This window comes from Lagenorhynchus albirostris, chromosome 16, assembly GCF_949774975.1.
Source record: "Lagenorhynchus albirostris chromosome 16, mLagAlb1.1, whole genome shotgun sequence".
Classification (NCBI taxonomy): Eukaryota; Metazoa; Chordata; class Mammalia; order Artiodactyla; family Delphinidae; genus Lagenorhynchus; species Lagenorhynchus albirostris.
In genome coordinates this window covers 14,870,772-14,891,541 of record NC_083110.1, presented here as the reverse complement: position 1 = coordinate 14,891,541, position 20,770 = coordinate 14,870,772, and the positions used below count along the sequence as shown (strand labels likewise).

Genomic DNA, 20,770 nt, shown 5'->3' with positions numbered 1-20,770 from the left:
GAGGTACGCTTGTACAGCTATAAACTTCCCTCTTAGAACTGCTTTTGCTGCATCCCATAGGTTTTGGATCGTCTTGTTTTCATTGTCATTTGTCTCTAGGTATTTTTTGATTTCCTCTTTGATTTCTTCAGTGATCTCTTGGTTATTTAGTAACGTATTATTTAGCTTCCATGGGTTTGTGTTTTTTTCCCTGTAATTCATTTCTAATCTCATAGCATTGTGGTCAGAAAAGATGCTTCATATGATTTCAATTTTCTTAAATTTATTGAGTCTTGATTTGTGACCCAAGATGTGATCCTGGAGAATGTTCTGTGTGCACTTGAGAAGAAAGTGTAATCTGCTGTTTTTGTATGGAATGTCCTATAAATATCAATTAAATCTATCTGGTTTATTGTGTCATTTAAAGCTTCTGTTTCCTTATTTATTTTCATTTTGGATGATCTGTCCATTGGTGTAAGTGAGGTGTTAATGTTCCCCAGTATTATTGTGTTCCTGTCGATTTCCTCTTTTAGAGCTGTTAGCCATTGCCTTATGTATTGAGGTGCTCCTATGTTGGGTGCATATACATTTATAATTGTTATATCTTCTTCTTGGATTGATCCCCTGATCATTACGTAGTGTCCTTCCTTGTCTCTTGTAACATTCTTTACTTTAAAGTCTATTTTATCTGATATGAATATTGCTACTCCAGCTTTCTTTTGATTTCCATTTGCATGGAATATCTTTTTCCATCCCCTCACTTTCAGTCTGAATGTGTCCCTAGGTCTGAAGTGGGTCTCTTGTAGACAGCATATATATGGGTCTTGTTTTTGTATCCATTCAGCAAGCCTGTGTCTTTTGGTTAGAGCATTTAATCCATTCACGTTTAAGGTAATTATCGATATGTATGTTCCTATTACCATTTTCTTAATTGTTTTGGGTTTGTTTTTCTAGGTCCTTTTCTTCCCTTGTGTTTCCCACTTAGAGAAGTTCCTTTATCATTTGTTGTAGAGCTGGTTTGGTGGTGCTGAATTCTCTTAGCTTTTGCTTGTTGGTAAAGCTTTTGATTTCTCCATTGAATCTGAATGAGATCCTTGCCAGGTGGGGTAATCTTGGTTCTTCTCTTTCATCACTTTAAATATATCATGCCACTCCCTTCTGGCTTGTAGAGTTTCTGCTGAGAAATCAGCTGTTAACCTTATGGGAGTTCCCTTGTATGTTATTTGTCGTTTTTCCCTTGCTGCTTTTAATAATTTTTTTGTCTTTAATTTTTGCCAAATTGATTACTATGTGTCTTGGCGTGTTTCTCCTTGGGTTTCTCCTGTATGGGACTCTCTGCGCTTCCTGGAGTTGGGTTGCTTTTTCCCTTCCCATGTTAGGGAAATTTTCGACTATAATCTCTTCAAATATTTTCTTTGGTCCTTTCTCTCTCTCTTCTCCTTCTGGGACCCCTATAATGTGAATGTTGTTGCATTTAATATTGTCCCAGAGGTCTCTTAGGCTGTCTTCATTTCTTTTCATTCTTTTTTCTTTATTCTGTTCTGCAGCAGTGAATTCCACCATTTTGTCTTCCAGGTCACTTATCCGTTCTTCTGCCTCAGTTATTCTGCTATTGATTCCTTCTAGTATAGTTTTCATTTCAGTTATTGTATTGTTCATCTCTGTTTGTTTGTTCTTTAATTCTTCTATGTCTTTGTTAAACATTTCTTCCATCTTCTTGATCTTTGCCTCCATTCTTTTCCCAAGGTCCTGGATCATCTTCACTATTATTATTCTCAATTCTTTTTCCGGAAGGTTGCCTATCTCCACTTCATTTAGTTGTTTTTCTGGGGTTTTATCTTGTTCCTTCATCTGGTACATACCCCTCTGCCTTTTCATCTTGTCTATCTTTCTGTGAATGTGGTTTTTGTTCCACAGGCTGCAGGACTGTAGTTCTTCTTGTTTCTGCTGTCTTCCCTGTGGTGGATGAGGCTATCTATGAGGCTTGTGCAAGTTCCCTGATGGGAGGGACTGGTGGTGGGTAGGGCTGACTGTTGCTCTGGTGGGCGGAGCTCAGTAAAACTTTAATCTGCTTGACTGCTGATGGGTGGTTGGGTTCCCTCCCTGTTGGTTGTTTGGCCTGAGGCAACCCAACACCGGAGCCTACCTGGGCTCTTTGGTGGGGCTAATGGCGGACTCTGGGAGGGCTCACGCCAAGGAGTACTTCCCAGAACTTCTGCTGCCAGTGTCCTTGTCCCCATGGTGAGCCACAGCCACCTGCCCACCCCGCCTCTGCAGGAGACCCTCCAACACTAGCAGGTAGGTCTGCTTCAGTCTCCCCTGGGGTCATTGCTCCTTCCCCTGGGTCCCAATGCGCACATTACTTTGTGTGTGCCCTCCAAGAGTGGAGTCTCTGTTTTCCCCAGTTCTGTTGAAGTCCTGCAATCAAATCCCAGTAGCCTTCAAAGTCTGATTCTCTAGGAATTCCTCCTCCCATTGCTGGACCCCCAGGTTGGGAAGCCTGATGTGGGGCTCAGAACCTTCACTCCAGTGGGTGACCTTCTGTGGTATAAGTGTTTGCCAGTTTGTGAGTCACCCACCCAGCAGTTATGGGACTTGATTTTACTGTGATTGTGCCCCTCCTACCGTCTCACTGTGGCTTCTCCTTTGTCCTTGGACGTGGGGTATCTTTTTTGGTGAGTTCCAATGTCTTCCTGTCGATGATTGTCCAGCAGCTAGTTGTGATCCTGGTGCTCTTGCAAGAGGGAGTGAGGGCACGTCCTTCTACTCTGCCATCTTGGTTCCAATCCCCCTAAAAATTATTTATTTTTTAATAAATTTATTTATTTTATTTATTTTTGGCTGCATTGGCTCTTCATTGCTGCTCATGAGCTTTTCTCAAGCTGCGGTGAGCAGGGGCTACTCTTTGTTGGGGTGTGCAGGCTTCTCATTGTGGTGGCTTCTCTTGTTATGGAGCACAGGCTCTAGGCATGCGGCTTCAGTAGTTGGCATGCGGGCTCAGTAGTTGCAGCACACAGGCTCTAGAGCGCAGGCTCAGTAGTTGTGGCACATGGGCTTAGTTGCTCTGCGGCATGTGGGATCTTCCCAGACTAGGGATCGAATCTGTGTCCCCTGCATTGGCAGGCAGATTTTCAACCACTGCACCGCCAGGGAATCCCTCTCTTATGATTTTATTTTCCTCAACTGCTTGTTGATTTATCTTTACATTAGATGATCCTGGTTCATTTGTCTGTGGATGTTTGTTTGCCATAGCTTGCCTCTAGAGACTGTAGGGGAGCCGTAAAGAATGATGGTAGTTAGGTGTGCCAGTAGCTTATATTCAGGGTGTATTCACTGTCCCTTCTGAACATCAGTGGCCACTCTAGATCTGCCCTTCTCTTTGGCATCAATGTCCACAATAGTTTCTTTAGCTCTGGAGCAAATGTCATGGAGTCCCAGTGCTCTACGTAAGCAGCAGAAGGTAAACGGACTAAATGGTGCAGTTGCTCTACTTGCTTTCATTATTTTCCCCCTAAAGCTTCTCCCATTTCTGTATCAATTGAGGATGCCTAAATAAATGCAGCATTAACTCTGTAGCATCTTCTCAGTACATATGGGGCTGTAGTTTCATCTAATCAGTAATCTATAATTTTAGATGTCATAAAAGCTCTTATCTACAGCATTATGAATTTTGAAAATTTTGGTCTTTTATGGGATTTTAGATGGAAGAGGAGTTGTACATGTGTGCTTAGTTCACTCTTTTGATAAAATCACTATTCCCTTTTGCAAAAGTTCTTCCTGCTGCTTTTGGGGACCTATTCATCCTCTGTCACCCATTCAATACAGTCAACTTGGGTCTTCTAATAACATTACTCCTCTGGCCATAGTGACTAATTGAGAGGATGCATGCCACAAGCACAGACAATAATAGTGGGAGGAAGAATGTCTCTTTCTTTTGGAGTTGCTAAACTGGAGCTGCCTCTTTCATGTCTACCACCAGCTGAAGGAAGCCTGTCTGCAGTAGAAGGGAACAAGGCCCTTCAGAAAAAAGAAATGAAAAAAGTCTAGGAGAGATGAGAGACTGAACCACTTGCATGCATACACACACCCACATGTATTTACATACACACTCAATAACACTGTTGACTACTTAGATCCAGTTGGCTTTAGTCCAGCTTTCATCCCCTGCATTTACCAATTAGTGATCTAATAATATACCCCCCACTTTTTAATTAATTATTTTGAGTGGAATTCCTTTCACTTGCACCAAAAATATAAAATGCACTTCTGGCTAACTCATTCACAACCTTTAGATTTCCTCTTAGATTTCACTTGTTACTGGAAACCACCCTATTTTGTAATTACTTATGTAATCATCTCTCTCCTCTCATTTGACAATAAACTCCTTGAGGACAAGAATCATTGCTCGTCACCGTGTACCCCTAGAACTTAGCACAGGCCTAGAGCACAACAGGAACTGGATAACATATGTGGAATAATGAATATATAATTGTTAAAGCTGCATCATCTCATTTTAGTAGATGCCTCGCAGTAGATACATGGTTAGAACCATGACTTAGGGTATCTGCTATGAGTTTTTTGACCATCATCATTGCTAATATCCAATAGCGTTCTTTGTGTGCAAGTATTCACTGCTTCTTCTAGTTTTCAGGTAATAAAAGCAAAGGACATAGCAGTTTCCAGGTTTCTGAGTGGGTCCTTAAGGCGAAAGAAAAAATATATTCCTTAAGGAGATTCTGGTTCCCTTACAGTTCTTAAGTCTGTGGATCTGTGGTCTAATTGCATTGTCAAAACAATAGATTTGGAGAGCTCCTGGCTTGGGTGCTTAAAAGGGAATCCTCATCTCTATAAATAAAATAAGTGTCACACAGTACTTCATCCACTAAGATGGCTACAACTGCAGGTATCTGCTGCCTTCGTTTTCTGCTCCATTCTGTCATTATTCTAGCTCATTCTAGTTGTTTACTGCCTTTTTCAATGTATATTGTGAACAACACTATTATATGCGAACGATTGAATGAACTACAACACATGCTGCTTACAGAACTATACCTATTAGATTTCTAGATTATGAAAAATCTCAGATCAAGAACAATGACTTACCAAAAATATGCCTCTAAGGTGTTAACATGAAATATCTTGTAAAAGGTGAGTAGAAATTGCTAGAAACAATTGTTAAATTCAAAAATACAAATTCAATTTTCTATAAACTAAAACCCAAGAAAAGTATGAATATGATTTATTTATGTTCTCTATTAGTAATTAGAATTAATATTTAGCCATTATTCTTAGAAGCAATTTACATGTTTTCTTAAAATCATCTATCCACAACTAAGAAAGAAACTAAATTTCGTCAGTGTTATCTACCTTGAATGCTTGCCTGAGATTTAAATTTGGAACATTTATATGGCTGTTGTATGGCCCTTGTTTGCTTCCAGAGCCCTGAGGTCAGTATGAATAACTACATTAGTGGGGCAAGCCTCTGCTTCCTCTATGAAAGGTTGTTAATTTAAAAAATGGTATTTGCACCAAAGGTTATCAGACACTTCTAAAATGTCATAAAATATTGTAGTATAACACTTGCTTTGGTTAATCCTTTAAAATTCTATGAACGGGTTAATTCCTTAAGACCCAATATCCCTTCCTTAAGGACTTTTTTTTTACAGCTCTGGTCAGCTTGGGGAAAATACAAAAGACAATAGAAAATAAAAGAGCCAATCCTTGTCTGCTTTCTCCATTTTATCTTTCCATAAGCATAAATGTCACCTAAATATAACCTTACAATGGAGAAGAAAGGCACGATTGTGTAATTAACAAAGGGAAAAGGGAGTTCTTTATGAAACTTTTTTTCTTGATGATTCTAAATGTCTGCATATGCTGCTATTGAAGCCACTATCATTTTCCCAAAGTTTTGCTGAATAGATGAGATAGGATTGTATTCCTAACAGATAATTACTGCAATGCTGTCACACTGTATGATGTAATTCTGACATGGAAACTTTGTCAGTGAAACTTCGTCAAGTGACACCTAATTTAAGCTACAGTATGAGGAGACTGCAAAGGAGAAACTTTAAGGAAAGTCAAAAGCAAAAAGGGTTCCTTGTTTTCCTTCAGCTCATTTAAAAGGCCAGCATTAGAACAAGTACCCAAGTGGAGACTGAGACACAGTGACTGAGGTGTTTAATGAAGTAAGCAATTTATAAAGTGCAGAATAACAATACTAGGGAAGACAGAACATTTGGCACATTCCATCTGGTTCTTAATATCAGGGAAATTATAAAGATAATGTAAATATCCCCTTATTCACTTTATTTATTTTTTAATAAATTTATTTTATTATTTATTTATTTTTGGCTGCATTGGGTCTTTGTTGCTGCACGTGGGCTTTCTCTCATTGCGGCAAGCGGGGGCTACTCTTTGTTGCAGTGTGCGGGCTTCTCATTGCGGTGGCTTCTCTTGTTGTGCAGCATGGGCTCTAGGCGTGTGGATTTCAGTAGTTGTGGCCCACGTGCTTCAGTAGTTGTGCCTTGCGGGCTCTAGAGTGCAGGCTCAGTAGTTGTGGTGCACAGGCTTAGTTGCTCCGCGGCATGAGGGATCTTCCCGGACCAGGACTTGAACCCGTGTCCCCTACATTGGCAGGCAGATTCTTAACCACTGCGCCACCATGGAAGTCCCATCCCTTATTCACTTTATGTCTGACCATGGCCATTCCCATCTCCTATATTTCTAGGCAGTACAGCCTCCTCAAGCAGTTGAGAATCTAAGGAGTACTTCTGATAGCATCTTTAGCCTCCTTAAGATGTTCTCTTACCCAGGATTCATTTCTAGTAAATACATATATGTGATTATATGCAAGGCTGTTCAAAAGTATCTTTAAGTAGACCATTTCTTGTAAAACTGCTATTATATGCACTGTCACTGAATCACTTATGTCATATTACGAGGGGTTACTATGTCCTGCATTATACTATATGCTGTGTAGAAAAATAGCACACGATCCTTGCCTTCAAGGAAATTACAGTTGGATTATGTAAACTATATCAATCCACAGGAAACAATTAGGAAACCATAAACATGGTACAGATTTACATGCTTATTGGTGTGCTCAGAGTAGCCAGTATTCAGCAGAAAGAGATCAATTGGAATAAAATAATAGAACATGATTAAAGAGTTTGTCTAAGCCCTTCCTTTGAGATGTGATGCAATTAAGGAAGGTCTGCTTCATTGAGGAAGTGGGATTTGAATTAGGCCTTAAACAATGAGTACACTGAAAATAAATATGAAATTAGAAGAGATTTAACAGAATTAATTTATCTCACTTTTCCTGATTTTATTTGTATGAAGACGTACATACTCTATCCAACTGAGCTTTATCAAATAATCCATAAATACATAAAGTATACATGATTAACAATACCTTTAATGCCAAAAGACAGCTTACTTTCTTAATCCAAAGCTCACTCTATGTAATTATTCTTTTTGCAAACTACTAGTTGGTTATATTAACACTTGAGTAATCTTGACAAGAAGTTGCTTTCGGCTGTTAAAGATCCAGATGCTGATCAGCATGCATTAAGTGATTCAGCTTAATTGGTTCCATCTAGATAAATTACTTACCTCAGTTCCTATCACAATTTCTTCCCTGGCAGAGAAGAACAGAAACTCATACAGCTTGTAGTGTTGAAATAAGCTGAAATACAAAATAAATGTGGAAAGCTGATAAGTTTATTTCAGGAAAAAAGAGCAAATATGTAAGAATATTTATTACAGGAAAGTTGTTTGAATTGACCAAGCTAAAGATATTAAACACTAATATGAAGTTAGCCACCTCCTTTACTCCAAAATAAGTTGCCCAGAAATGCTAAGCAATTAAAGGTTTATTTTTTTGAGACACTGACAATATAACATAGTACCTAAATTAATATCAGTAAACTAATCTGTGATGAGTGGATAGGTTTGGGGTAGATTTCATCCTGACTTTTCCTGGCTCACAACCAAACATTGCACTGCCTCTAAATAACACCAAACTTCACATTCTTTTTCATGTTTTGCTCCAAACTGGAGTCAATTTCCTCTCATATGAATAGCACTGAATTCTATAGGCTACTTCCATATCAATTACTTCTCACATTCTCAAACTGTTTCAAGATTAAGGTAATTTCTGATAACACCTGAAGAATGATGCAACATTAACTGAAATACTTTTTAGATGAATGATTTTCTTGAAGAATATTCCATTACACATCAAAGAGAAGAATTAATTTGAGAAAGATAATTTCTTTAGTTCCTACCCGAAAGACTAAATGGTCAGTGTATAAAAACTATAAAGAGCTAAAAGAGCTTAAAAATATATAGTTCAAGTAAGATTAAAGATCTCAGCAATGTGTTACTGAGAGTTAAAAATTTACTGAAGGGTTGACTTCTAATATCCTGTTTGTGATAATATTTGAATTTTTCTAATTCTCTTCCTGCTGGTTGGGAAAATTAATAGACTCATAATACAGCAAAATGCCGAAGAACAAAAAATTGTCTTAGTGGTTTCTCTTTCACTCTGGTGCCTTTTGCTATTTAAGAAAATTGATTTTAATATAACTGAGAAATTAACATTTGCAAAATGTAGCTACAGAGCATGTATAATAATGGCTTCTCCTGAATGCTGTAATGGATCAAAGTTTCAATTCATTTGAAATCAACGAAGAAATCCTCAGGCAGCTGGGTCTCTCTGAGTTATATTAGCAGTTGATCTCACTACTAACACAATCCATTAAACTGATGGGTGTACAGACTCAGTCATGGTTTGTTTTGTTTTGTTTTTGACTACATTCAAATTAGTCATCAACATACAGAAAACTAGCTTAGGTTTTGACATTACTTTGATCTGTTGGCTAGAAAATACAACAAGATTAGTGAAGTTTGGTGATTCAATGAAGCAAAATAAATTCAAACTCTCCTTCCCTTACATTGGTTACCTAGAGAAAGCTTCAAGGTTAAAACTATTACATTATCAGTAACTGACTTTGAGTAGAAAAATTAAAGAGTGTAGAATATTTTGGAAATAGCTTGGCTTCTTCTCAGTTAACTAGTCTAAAACTTTCCTTTCCCCATCTTGTGTCACACAATGAAGTCAATTCATAAATCTTCCTTCCTGCAATTTCATAATCTTTCCACGTTATTCTCCTTATTGCATACAGTTATTAGATTATCCCATACCAAAAAAGAAATTCACTTCTTACAATGAAAATAAAATGCATGACTTGGATGCAGTGGCCAAAGATACAGGGTTGGGCAAGGCCAGGACTACAGTGAGACATACAAGGGGAGGGGGGGCCACCAAAGGGAGGCACTTACTCAGGGGCATGTCAAGTCATACCACCATTGCTTTGCTCTGGTCCCCACCAACAGCTGGGGTTCTCTCACATTACCAGGGAGCTATTAAATGGCCTCACATGGGAACAAAGTGACACTTCTGTTATGGGAGTGTATTTTTTCCCTCTTCCTTTGGACTCCCAGCTGACTCAAGCCCCTAGACTATTTTTGTCAAACATCTTGTCTTGGTCCTAAATCAAAGGGAGACTACTCAGAATGAAAATGGTCAAGACATCTGGCTCCAGGCCAGGAAGGACATTTGTGTGAAGAGGTGTTTTTTTTTCTTTTTCCGGTACGCGGGCCTCTCACTGTTGTGGCCTCTCCCGTTGCGGAGCACAGGCTCCGGACACGCAGGCTCAGCGGCCATGGCTCATGGGCCCAGCCACTCCGCGGCATGTGGGATCTTCTCGGACCGGGCACGAACCCGTGTCCCCTGCATCGGCAGGCGGACTCTCAACCACTGCACCACCAGGGAAGCCCCTGAAGAAGTGTTTTAGAAGTGTTTTCTTATATTGAGTATATGTCTGTGCACTTTACCTTCACCTGATTTCCAGGGAATACACAGAATATACAATGACAGAAATGTCCTTGAACCAGATACATGTCTAAATGATGTCTTATATTAAAAAGCTATGTATATGTTGCGTAAGTAGATTACTCAGTAGCAATGCTGGGGAGGAATTTTGGTATTCATTTTCTCAATTCACAGACACATCATGGAATATACAGTGTAGACTCTATTAAGAGCATCAAATGAAATTTCAATTTTTTTAAGCTTTATTAATTTATTTTTTAAATTTTTGGCCACGCAGCATGTGGGATCTTAGTTCCCTGACCAGGGATCTAACCCATGCCCCCTGCATTGGAAGCATGGAGTCTTAACCACTGGACTGCCAGGGAAGTCCCCGAAATTTCAATTTTATTGTCAGTTAAGTTTCATGTGCTATAGGTCACATTCCAAAACACGCACTCCCAAAACTGACTAGGGCTTTCACTGGTTGATTAAACTTAATTATTAGGTTAAACTGAAAAATGGTTATACTTTTTTTTGATAACTGAGCTAGCTTCATATTTAGAAAACTTCTTTGCAGTCATTAAAATGAAAAGTATTATATGATTTAATTGACATTAAACTTGCATTTGTGGACACATGAGACATTCTGAACAGGTGTTGCAGAAAAGCACATTTCTCTTGACACAACTTCAGAATCAATTCCAGATATCCTACTTACCAACTGATATTTTAATTTCTGTGACAGAGACACTTAAAACATGTAATTTCTTTGAAATCACAATATAAAGATTAAACAGCATAAAAGCTAGTTCTGATTTACTTTATTTGACTAAACTTTCAAATATTACTTTTTTTTTTTTGGAGAAGTAAGACTAGGTATTTTTGGTGTGTGAAGTTACCCTGGTTAGGGTCAAAAGGTGACTAACACTGACATCCCCTCTTCACTTAACCATTTTCTGAATGTCAATAAAATGTCAAGAAATACGCTGATGAACATTTGTCCAGAAAGATGATGTGAAAGAGAAAAGAGCTGCCATCTTTCACCATCTAGAAAGTGCATGGGTTTTGGTGCTGTGGTTAACTATCAGTCCTGGTGCCCATTATAAAACTCTTGGGTTGAGAGCTCAGCTGAAAAATGTATTCTGCTAGAGAGACCTGGAAGGCTCAAATGGAGAGAGAAGGGAAAGAAGGATGCTCTACAAATGTGCAGAGAATTCCCCCTGCCCAGTGATTTCCAAACTCTGATGGGCAGAAATACCTTGGGGAACAAGTTCTCCTCCAGCTCTGGGTTTCCACTCCCTTCCCTCCCTGCCACACAAGGATCTCCCTTTAATTGATATGAAGACTACTGTGGCTTTTAGTGAGAGACACACATTAGGAGGTATACTGTAACATTAAGAAGTCATATTATATCAAATGCTATTACATAAAAATATATCATACACCATTATTAATTCATGCCAGAAACCAGTATATAAACCTTATCATATTAAACACATTAGTTTTTTAAAAACTTCCAGGCTACAACCAGGATCCTTGCCAAGCAAATCATGAGCATGTCTAGACCATCATACAGCACCATTTATTTTAGAATTGTAAAACTTAAAGTTGGAAAGTACTGCAGTATATAGTAACAGAGGAACAAAGAAATTCTGCAGAAACTTTTAGTTAGGCAAAAGAAAGATTTTTTACCAACTCTTGTTTAAATATTTGCTAACTTAAAAAATGTCCCTTGGGAGAGATGCAAAACTCTAATGCAGACCTTGTGACAGATCATATAAAAAGACAGATTTCTTAGTTCAACAATGAAGAATCACTGTAAGAAAAATACTTTCCCTCCATCCACCATCATTTTCGAAGCACAAAGAAAGACTTAATTTAATTGGTCAATACTACAAATATTTCAGGGTATATAATAAATTTGAGGAAGTATGTATATAAATCTCTTCAATTTCTAATATAAAGCATTTAAAATAAATGTTTAAATGGAAATGTTACTCTTTAAAATGTAAAATTTTAAGGTCAAGGTCAACTACCTGTAGTATAGTCTACTGTAATCAAATCTGAATAATCTGAAAGAGTCATTTGATTAATAAGAACAGTATTATTTAGAGATTCAAAGAAAAAAATTCTTAGACAAGAATTATAGATCTAAATGAAATTATGCTTATCAAACATAAACTTCTTTTTAAGAATGCAAGGAAAGCCAAAATGTTCAATGTCCTGGTTTTTATTTATTGTATGGATGATTTGAATATTACCTAATTATCAGTTGGGTTAATTACTGCAAAAATTTTGTAAATGTCTAACTTCATTAAAAATTGAATTAGCTTCTATTTAATAGACATTTTCTAGAATACATAAAGTGAAAACTAAATGCTACTGAAAAAAGTCCATACCTGACTTTCAAGTAATCAACAATAGCATTGGCTTGTTTTACATCAAAGATATTCCATTCCTCATTTTTTTGTGAATGGGATGGTCCTATTTCAGCCATAACTTCTCTGAGCCATTTTATGCTGTCTTCTATGGACATATGCAGTGCTGAAATAAAATCCAAAGAAGTCTAAAGCATTATTTTCATAGATGTTTTGGCAACAAAATAACCCAAGACGTCCTTAATGCGTAACAATTCCATTTTTCAGTATTTGTGAGGACAAATGGTAAAACTATTGCTGTTTGTTTATGCTAATAATTACATTTTATGTGAAAGAACAGGAGCTTACACACCCAACAATTGTAAATTACCTTAATGCTATACAATTGTCTAAAGAGTTTGTTTCCATTTTAAGATGCAAAAAAAAAAAAGAACCCTCAATCTATCTAAAGATTACTTTAGAATGGAAAGGAAAAATTTTTTATAATCTTAGATTAAGAGTATAGATAGAAATGACACAAGGTTGGTTGGGTTAGCTGGTAAGGAAGGTCTACAAAGTAGACTCAGCCACTGTAGACAGCAGAACCAAACCCAGAGCTGAAAATGCAAATGAACAGAGTCAACTAACACTCGGCTTTAGCTGATTGTTACCATGTGGGAATTTGGGCCTGAAGATTTTCAGTGGATGCCAGAAATATGGATTTTTATGTAAAACTCAAGATTTTTTTTTTCTTTTCCAAGCTACAGACATAACTTATGTAAGCTGTTTCTCAAATGTATGCCTGATGGTGGTGGTGAGAGCCAGATGACAGTGCAAAAAGAGTGACACTGACACCACTTTGCCACCATTACCAAAAATAAACAAGTCAATGATTGTGGTCTATTCTCTCGCAATTAAAAGCAAACAAACAAAGCAGCAAAACTATCTTCTAAGGCATCTGTCTAGTTGAAAAAGTAGTAGATAAGTGTCAAAAGCCTTGGACTTAAATTTTATAATGTGTATAATACAAACATTAACCTCCACCTTCTTTTCATATTTTTACTTGTGGCAGACAAATATTATTTACAATACACACACAGCTCCCTGCATCCTGAGGAGAATCCAGGTAACTGGAGTGTCCAAACTGTCCTTTGCTGACAAGTGAGGGGTGTATGGACACGAGACCGAACAGCATGGAGGTGGAGAGTTGAAAGGCTCTAGCAAAAACAAGGTTGGATTGGTTGCTTGGAGGGGGTGATTGTCAGCTGGTGGCCAGGATGAGGGCCTGGGGGAGAACTGTGCTGAACAATGTGAATCCCACCTTCCCAATCCCAACCAAACTTCTGTCTCTCTTAGGAGACCATTAGTAAACTTTCCAAGTCTTGTTAATGGGGTGGCTTTTTCAGGGAAGTAGAAGGCGAGAGTGCAGAGGAGTTATGAGAACACAGGCTGATTGTCAGAACCAATTATTTCTGGGTTACATAGCTTCTCTTTCTGGGATATAAGTGCTAGGTCCCCAAATTACTAATAAAATGACAGTAAAGTAATTTAAAATTTTGGAAGACACTATAAACAGCAACTTGTAATTTGTTTAGTCTAGATTCTTTTCTATGTGTAGGAATTAGAAAAGCATAAAACTATATAACAATTAAAATCTGGTTTAATGAATGACAATTAGTCCAATTCTCATGGCCTCCTTCCAGATCCTGTTTTATGTCTGTCAGATACATAGAATTATTACTGGATAACTAGGCTTTCCTGTATCATTCTAAGTGGAGTTCAATTATTACTGAACATTTCTTTTTCTTTTTTTAAAATTTATTTTTTAATTTATTTTTGGCTGCATTGGGTCTTCGTTGCTGCGCGCGGGCTTTCTCTAGTTGTGGTGAGCGGGGGCTACTCGGTTGCGGTGCATGTGCTTCTCATTGTGGTGGCTTCTCTTGTTGCGGAGCACGGGCTCTAGGCACACCGGCTTCAGCAATTGTGGCTCTCAGGTTCTAGAGCTCAGGCTCAGTAGTTGTGGCGCACGGACTTAGTTGCTCTGTGGCATGAGGGATCTTCCCGGACCAGGGACTGAACCTGTGTCCCCTGAACTGGCAGGTGGATTCTTAACCACTGCGCCACCAGGGAAGTCCCTATTTCTTTTTCTATGATAAACTTCTTTTGAAAATAGTAAGAGTAATTTCAGAAATGAAAAATCTGTTGGATAAAAGCAATTAAGGAATGGATTAAAATCTGAATCATTTTATTAATAAAACGGTATTAATTAGAAATGCAGAGAAAAAATTTAGATGATTCTAATTCTAGATGTGATTATACTTATCAAGCACAAAAATAAATTTATATTACTATTTCCTTATGTTAAAATATAACTGACTCTTTAAAACTGTTTTTCTATGTCTAATGTCTTTCTACAGATAATGGCTTTAAAAATTAGGAAAGTTATCATTTCACTTATCTAACTGAAATGTTTGCCCTTTTAAAAATCACATTTAGTGATATGATTAAAATATGAAAGACTAAACCAATTAAATACTAAGGACTGTTAGAAATAAAATTTATCCTTGAAAATTTAGGGTAATGAAAGAACATACTATACTTATAATTAGCTGGAAGATTTAGATTGGTACCTCATAACTGCCATTTACTACCTAGGTAATCTGAGTTTCATTTTCCTTATCTGTGAATGAGAATAATACCAATTCTCAAAATAATAGTGCTATTGTGAAGATCAAATAAGGAATGCATGGGAAACTCTTGGTAAACTGAAAAGATACATATACATTACATGTATATAGTGCTTTCTAGAATTTAGCCCAAAGCCAGGCACATCTCACGTGGTCAGGAGGATGGGCTCTCGCACTCTGGGTTCAGATTTAACCTCTCTGAATCTCATATATTCTTCTCATTTTTAAAATGAGGAGAATAATGGAACTATCTTATAAGACTGTGAATGAATTAAGTGCAAAAGTATTTGGAAAGCAAATGGCACTGTGAGTGACACAAGTTAATCCTGTATAAATGTTAATTATTATTATCATTATCATCATCATCATTCCTGTTTGGAGGAAAAACAATTCAACTTCATAGAACTAAAAAGCATTCTATGGTTATTTACCACATTCATGTTATATAGAGGACAATCAATCTTGGCCCATCGACCTAGATAGAGGCCAAATACCCCGTCTAATACTCTACATCCTGTCCTTGGTCAGGCCCTGGAAAAACTGAAACTCAAAACGTATATTATTAAGGGACTTCCCTGGTGGTCCAGTGGTTAAGACTTCGCCTTCCAATGCAGGGGGTGCAGGTTCGATCCCTGATCAGGGAGCTAAGATCCCACACGCCTGGAGGCCAAAATATCAAAACATAAAACAGAAAGCAATATTGTAACAAACTCAATAAAGACTTTAAAAATGGTCCACATCAAAAAAAAAAATCTTAAAAAAAATACCTATATACTGTTAAGATAACTGTACAAATTCTACGTTCCATAATCTTTTAGTTTGATCTACTTTGATTCCAGGTGGGTTGTCTGCAGAATATCTTGTGGATAATGTAGCACAATCTGAGACAAGGGATAGATCAGAAACCGAGTCAGTATAAAGTAACAGTCCCCACACTAGAATTTTATTAGTAACCGTCGGCCACACTACAGCTCACAGCACAAACTGTGCTCTTCGGTGCTTTTTCTCTGAAGATGTTGCCGGATGGGATGGGAGTGCTCACTATGTGCTCAGGACTCCACCACCTCTTAGTTTAAGTATAAACATACTTCATCTCCTTCCCTGGCACACTTGGCTAAGATTACATTCTTTCCTGATGGTAACTATAACCTTGTTAGCTTGAAAGGTTTGAGAGGGTTTTTTTTTTTTTTCTGCCAGAAGGAAAACTAGATCCCTTGCTTTTTTCCGGTTAGGTTTTACATACGTACTTTCGCTCTCTCATAGTTTATGAGTTCTGGGATGGATCGTGCTCAAGTTTTAAAAATTCATTTTTGAACTGATATCAACAATATAAAGTTTCACATAAAAGAAATATTCATAAGTTATGTTATGGAAAACGTTTAAAATGGAAATCTCTTGTCAAACTTGTAATGTGAGATCCATGAAATTTTTCTACTTTCCTTTATTCTGTTTCTAGTTTGTGAATTCTCAGCTCAGAGGTTGCAAAGCTTAAGACTGTTCATGTCATGTATTTCTTTTTACAATTTAATTCATAGATGACATATTCACATGGTTCAAAAAATATATGTGAAGATGTATTGTGAGAAGCCTTCCTCCAGTCCTGTTGTCCATGTGCCCAGTTCCTACACCCTTTGCACAGAAAATTTTATTAGTTTTTTCTGTATTCTTCCAGCATTTCTTTGTATATATAAAGACATAGACAAATACTAATCCTGTCTGTTTTATAAACAAAACAATACAATTCTGCACCTTACTCTACTCAGTAACAACATATGATACCTAGAAAACCTTCCTCATTCTTTCCTTTTTTACCGCTGCACAGTATTCCAATTTAGGGATAGGCTACTCCCTACAGGTAAAGTTTTAATTTTGGAGTAGTTTTAGATTTACAGAAAAGTTGCAAGAATATCACAGAGACTCCCCATATACCTCATACACAGTTTCCCCCATTGTTAATATAGCTATGGTACATTTGACACACCTAATGAGCAAATAGTGATATATTATTATTTAAGTTCACCCTTTGGATTTCTTTAGTTATTTTTTTTTTTTTTTTTTTTTTGTGGTACGCGGGCCTCTCACTGCTGTGGCCTCTCCCGTTGCAGAGCACAGGCTCCAGACGCGCAGGCTCAGCGGCCATGGCTCACGGGCCCAGCCGCTCCGCGGCATGTGGGATCCTCCCAGACCGGGGCATGAACCCGTATCCCCTGCATCGGCAGGCAGAATCTCAACCACTGTGCCACCAGGGAAGTCCCCCTTTAGTTTTTATTAAAGCCTTTTTTTCTGTCCCAGGATCCCCTCCAGGACACATTACATTTAGTCGTCATGTGTCCTTAGACAGCACAGTTTCTCAGATTTTCCTTGTTTTTTTTTTTTTTTTTAACAACTCGGGCCTCTCACCGCTGTGGCCTCTCCCGCTGCGGAGCACAGGCTCCGGACACGCAGGCTCAGCGGCCATGGCTCACAGGCCCAGCTGCTCCGCGGCATGTGGGATCTTCCTGGAACGGGGCACGAACCCATGTCCCCTGCATTGGCAGGCGGACTCTCAACCACTGCGCCACCAGGGAAGCCCTTTCCTTGTTTTTAAAGGCTTTGACAGTTTTGAGAAGTACTGGTCAGATATTTTGTAGTATGTTCTTAAATTTGGGTTTATCTGATACTTCTGTCATGATTAGACAGGGGTTAAATGTTTTGGACAGGAAGACTACAGTGCCATTCTCATCACATTATATCTAGGGTATTGCTATTTAACCTGGCTCATCACTAGTGGTGTTAGCCTTAGTCACCTGGCTGAGGTTGCATCTGTCAGGCTTCTCTACTATAAAGTTACTATTTTTCCCCCTTTCCATACTGTCCGCTTTGGAAGGAGGTTTGCAGCCCTCACTTAAGGGGTGGCGAATGGTGTTCAACTTGTTGTGGGTGAAGTATCTGCATAAATTATTGGGAATTTTACATGGGAGATTTGTCTCTTTTACCCCAGTTAATTATTTATTCAGTCATTAAGTTCCATCAGTATGGATTCATGGATGTTAATTTTATACTTTGGATTATAATTCAATACTATGTTATTTCATTCAAATTATTTTAACTGGGCACTGGGAGCTTTTTCAGTTGGCTTCTCTAATTCTTTGACATACCCCCATCATTCTTGACAAACCCCCATCAGTGTTTTTTTGGCACTTTCTTTTGGCCACTACAAGAAACCCCCAGGCTCACCTTTTATGTTCCCTGCTCTAGGTCTACAATCAGCCATTTTTCTAAAGAGTCCTGGTTCCTTTTCTTGGAGAATGAAATTATAATCCAAGAACTTGGACCTGGGTGGTATGCTCACTGCCACTGGATGTCATTGCTTTTTGGCCCTCTTTGTGAACAGATCTAAGAAGTATGTGTATACATGTGTTTACACTTAACTATACAACTATTCATCTGTGTATCTATTAAGTTAAACAAGAATTCACACTGATGTTTTCAGTTTATGTGTCTAATCTTTTGCTTCTTCAAACATTACTGCAAGTAATGACTTTACATACATGTCAGGTTACACGTGTGCCAGTGGATATACAGGATAAATTCCCAAAAGTTGGATTGCTAGGAAGAGACAATACATTTGTCAAAGAGACAATACATTTGTAAATTTGATAGACAGCTGCTAACCCACATTCCACAAGGGGTTTTTACTTCCATTAAACATATAGAGAATACTTGTTTTCTTACAGCTTTAACAGCTGAGAATGCTACCAACATTTCACAGTTTTGTCAATTTGATATATGACAAATGACATTTCCGTATAGTTTTAATTAACATTTTTCTTATTATCTTTAAGGTTGAACTGTTCATTTGTTTAAGAATCATTTGTATTTCTTTAGTCATATCCTTGGCATACTCTTCTATTGCACTATTGGTCTTTTTCTTCTTGCTTCTGCATGCTCTTTTTATATTACAGAACGTAATTGTTTGTTGATGTCTGAGATGCAATGTTTTTCCCAGTTTCTAATTCTTATTTTATTTTGATTCTGGTATTTTTTCATTGCAGACTTCTGGCTTTCATATATCAAATTTAACTATCTTTGTCTTTACGGCTTCAGAATTTTGAAGCACAATTATAAAGGTCTTCCCCATCCAAGGCTATAAATAACTTAACCCATGTTTTTCTCTAACATTTTTATGGCTCCACTTATTTTACATTTAAGGGTTTGATCCATTTGGATGTATTCTGGTTTATAAACAAAGACAGGTTTGAATCCAATTTCATTTTATTTTTTTCTTGATGGATACCCGGTCGTCCCAGTATTATTTATTGAATAATTATCTTTTCACCACAGATTTGAAATGCCATTTTACCAAATACTGAATTCCAGTGACTGGGTCAACTGCTTAGCTTTCTGTTGTGTTCCTTTGGTCTATTTAGTGATTCACCACTGTGTCCAAATACTTGAGATTTTGTAACACTACTACTAGTACTACTACTACTAAGATACGCTAAAGCTTGTTACACTTTTAAAAGGCAGTTTTTCTGGCTATTTCTATTTTTTTATTTTCCACATTTTTTTGTTATAATCACCTTGCCTAGTAACCCACCTCTAGGCTAAAACATTAACAAAAAACTGTTGACATTTTTATTGGCATATTCATATTATAAATTAACTTGGTGAGATTTAGCATTTTTATGATGTTAGGTCTTTCAAAGAACATTGTAAGTTTTTTCCAAATGTTAAAAACTTCCGGGCTTCCCTGGTGGCGCAGTGGTTGAGAGTCCGCCTGCTGATGCAGGGGACGCAGGTTCGTGCCCCGGTCCGGGAGGATCCCACGTGCCATGGAGTGGCTGGGCCCGTGAGCCACGGCCGCTGAGCCTGCGCATCCGGAGCCTGTGCTCTGCAATGGGAGAGGCCACAACTGTGAGAGGCCCGCGTACCGCAAAAAACAAAAAACAAAAAACTTCCTTTGTGGCTTTAAAATTCTTTGAAGTTTTCTTCATACAGGGCTTGCACATTACTTTTTTAAAAGTTTATTCTGCATAGTTTCTATTTCTTGTTAGAGCATATATATTTTCTTTCACTAAATCTTTTATCTTTGTTTTCATACGTAAATATTAAAAATTATACAGTGAAATTGACTTTTCCTTTTGGTGTACAGTTCTATGAACTTAAACCCTTGTAAAGATCATGTAACCACCACTACAATTGTGATACAGAACAGTTACATCACCTCAAAAAACTCCCTCATGCTATCCTTTTATGTATGCTTCTCACCCCAGCCTCTGGCAAACACTGATTTGTTCTCCACTGCTATAGTTGTGTCCTGTTGAGGATTTCCCATAAATCTAATGATACAGTATACAATCTTTTGAGACTGACTTCAACTCAGTATGATGCTACTGAGACGGATCCAAATTGTCGTATCATGGTTCAATCACTTTTATTGCTGAGTAGTGCTCCATTGTATGGATATACCATAGTTTGTTTACCTGTTCATCTATTGATAGACATTCAGTTTTGAGCACTTACGAATAGAGCTGCTAGACAACATTCGTGCACAGGCTTTTGGGTGAACATATGCTTTTCTTTCTTTAGAGTAATGCCTAGGAGTGGGATGGATGGGATATAATTTTATAAGATGCTGCCAACTATTGTCCAGAGTGGCTGTGCCACTTTGCATTTCCACAAGCAAAGCATAAGAGTTCTAGGTGCTCTGTGTCTTTGTCAGCACTTGGTATTGCCAGTATTTTTTAGTTTAGCCATTCTAATAGTTGTGTAGTGGTTTCATAGTGGTGTTTTTCTTTTCTTTGAACATCTTTCTTTTTTTATTTTTTATACAGAAGCTTCTTATTAGTTATCTATTTTATACATATTAGTCATAGTGGTTTTAT

General features: G+C 37.7%; 1 protein-coding gene across 13 annotated transcripts in view; it reads right to left on the bottom strand.

The window, feature by feature from the left end:
- Window positions 1–20,770, bottom strand: part of CABCOCO1 (ciliary associated calcium binding coiled-coil 1) — a 168,745-nt gene that overhangs the window by 123,171 nt on the left and 24,804 nt on the right. For 12 of the 13 annotated variants that reach the window (XR_009536116.1, XR_009536122.1, XR_009536115.1 and 9 more), the window contains exons 4-5: window positions 12,259–12,403; window positions 7,597–7,669 (exon numbers count right to left, since the gene is read on the bottom strand). Coding sequence is in view for 5 of the 13 variants with exons in the window: in XM_060126472.1 (XP_059982455.1) it covers window positions 7,597–7,669; window positions 12,259–12,403 (218 nt within the window). In the remaining 8 variants the exon portion in view is untranslated. Of the gene's footprint in view, window positions 1–6,344; window positions 6,607–7,596; window positions 7,670–12,258; window positions 12,404–20,770 lie in introns of those variants that run through there. The other variant, XM_060126470.1, reaches the window with a different exon arrangement.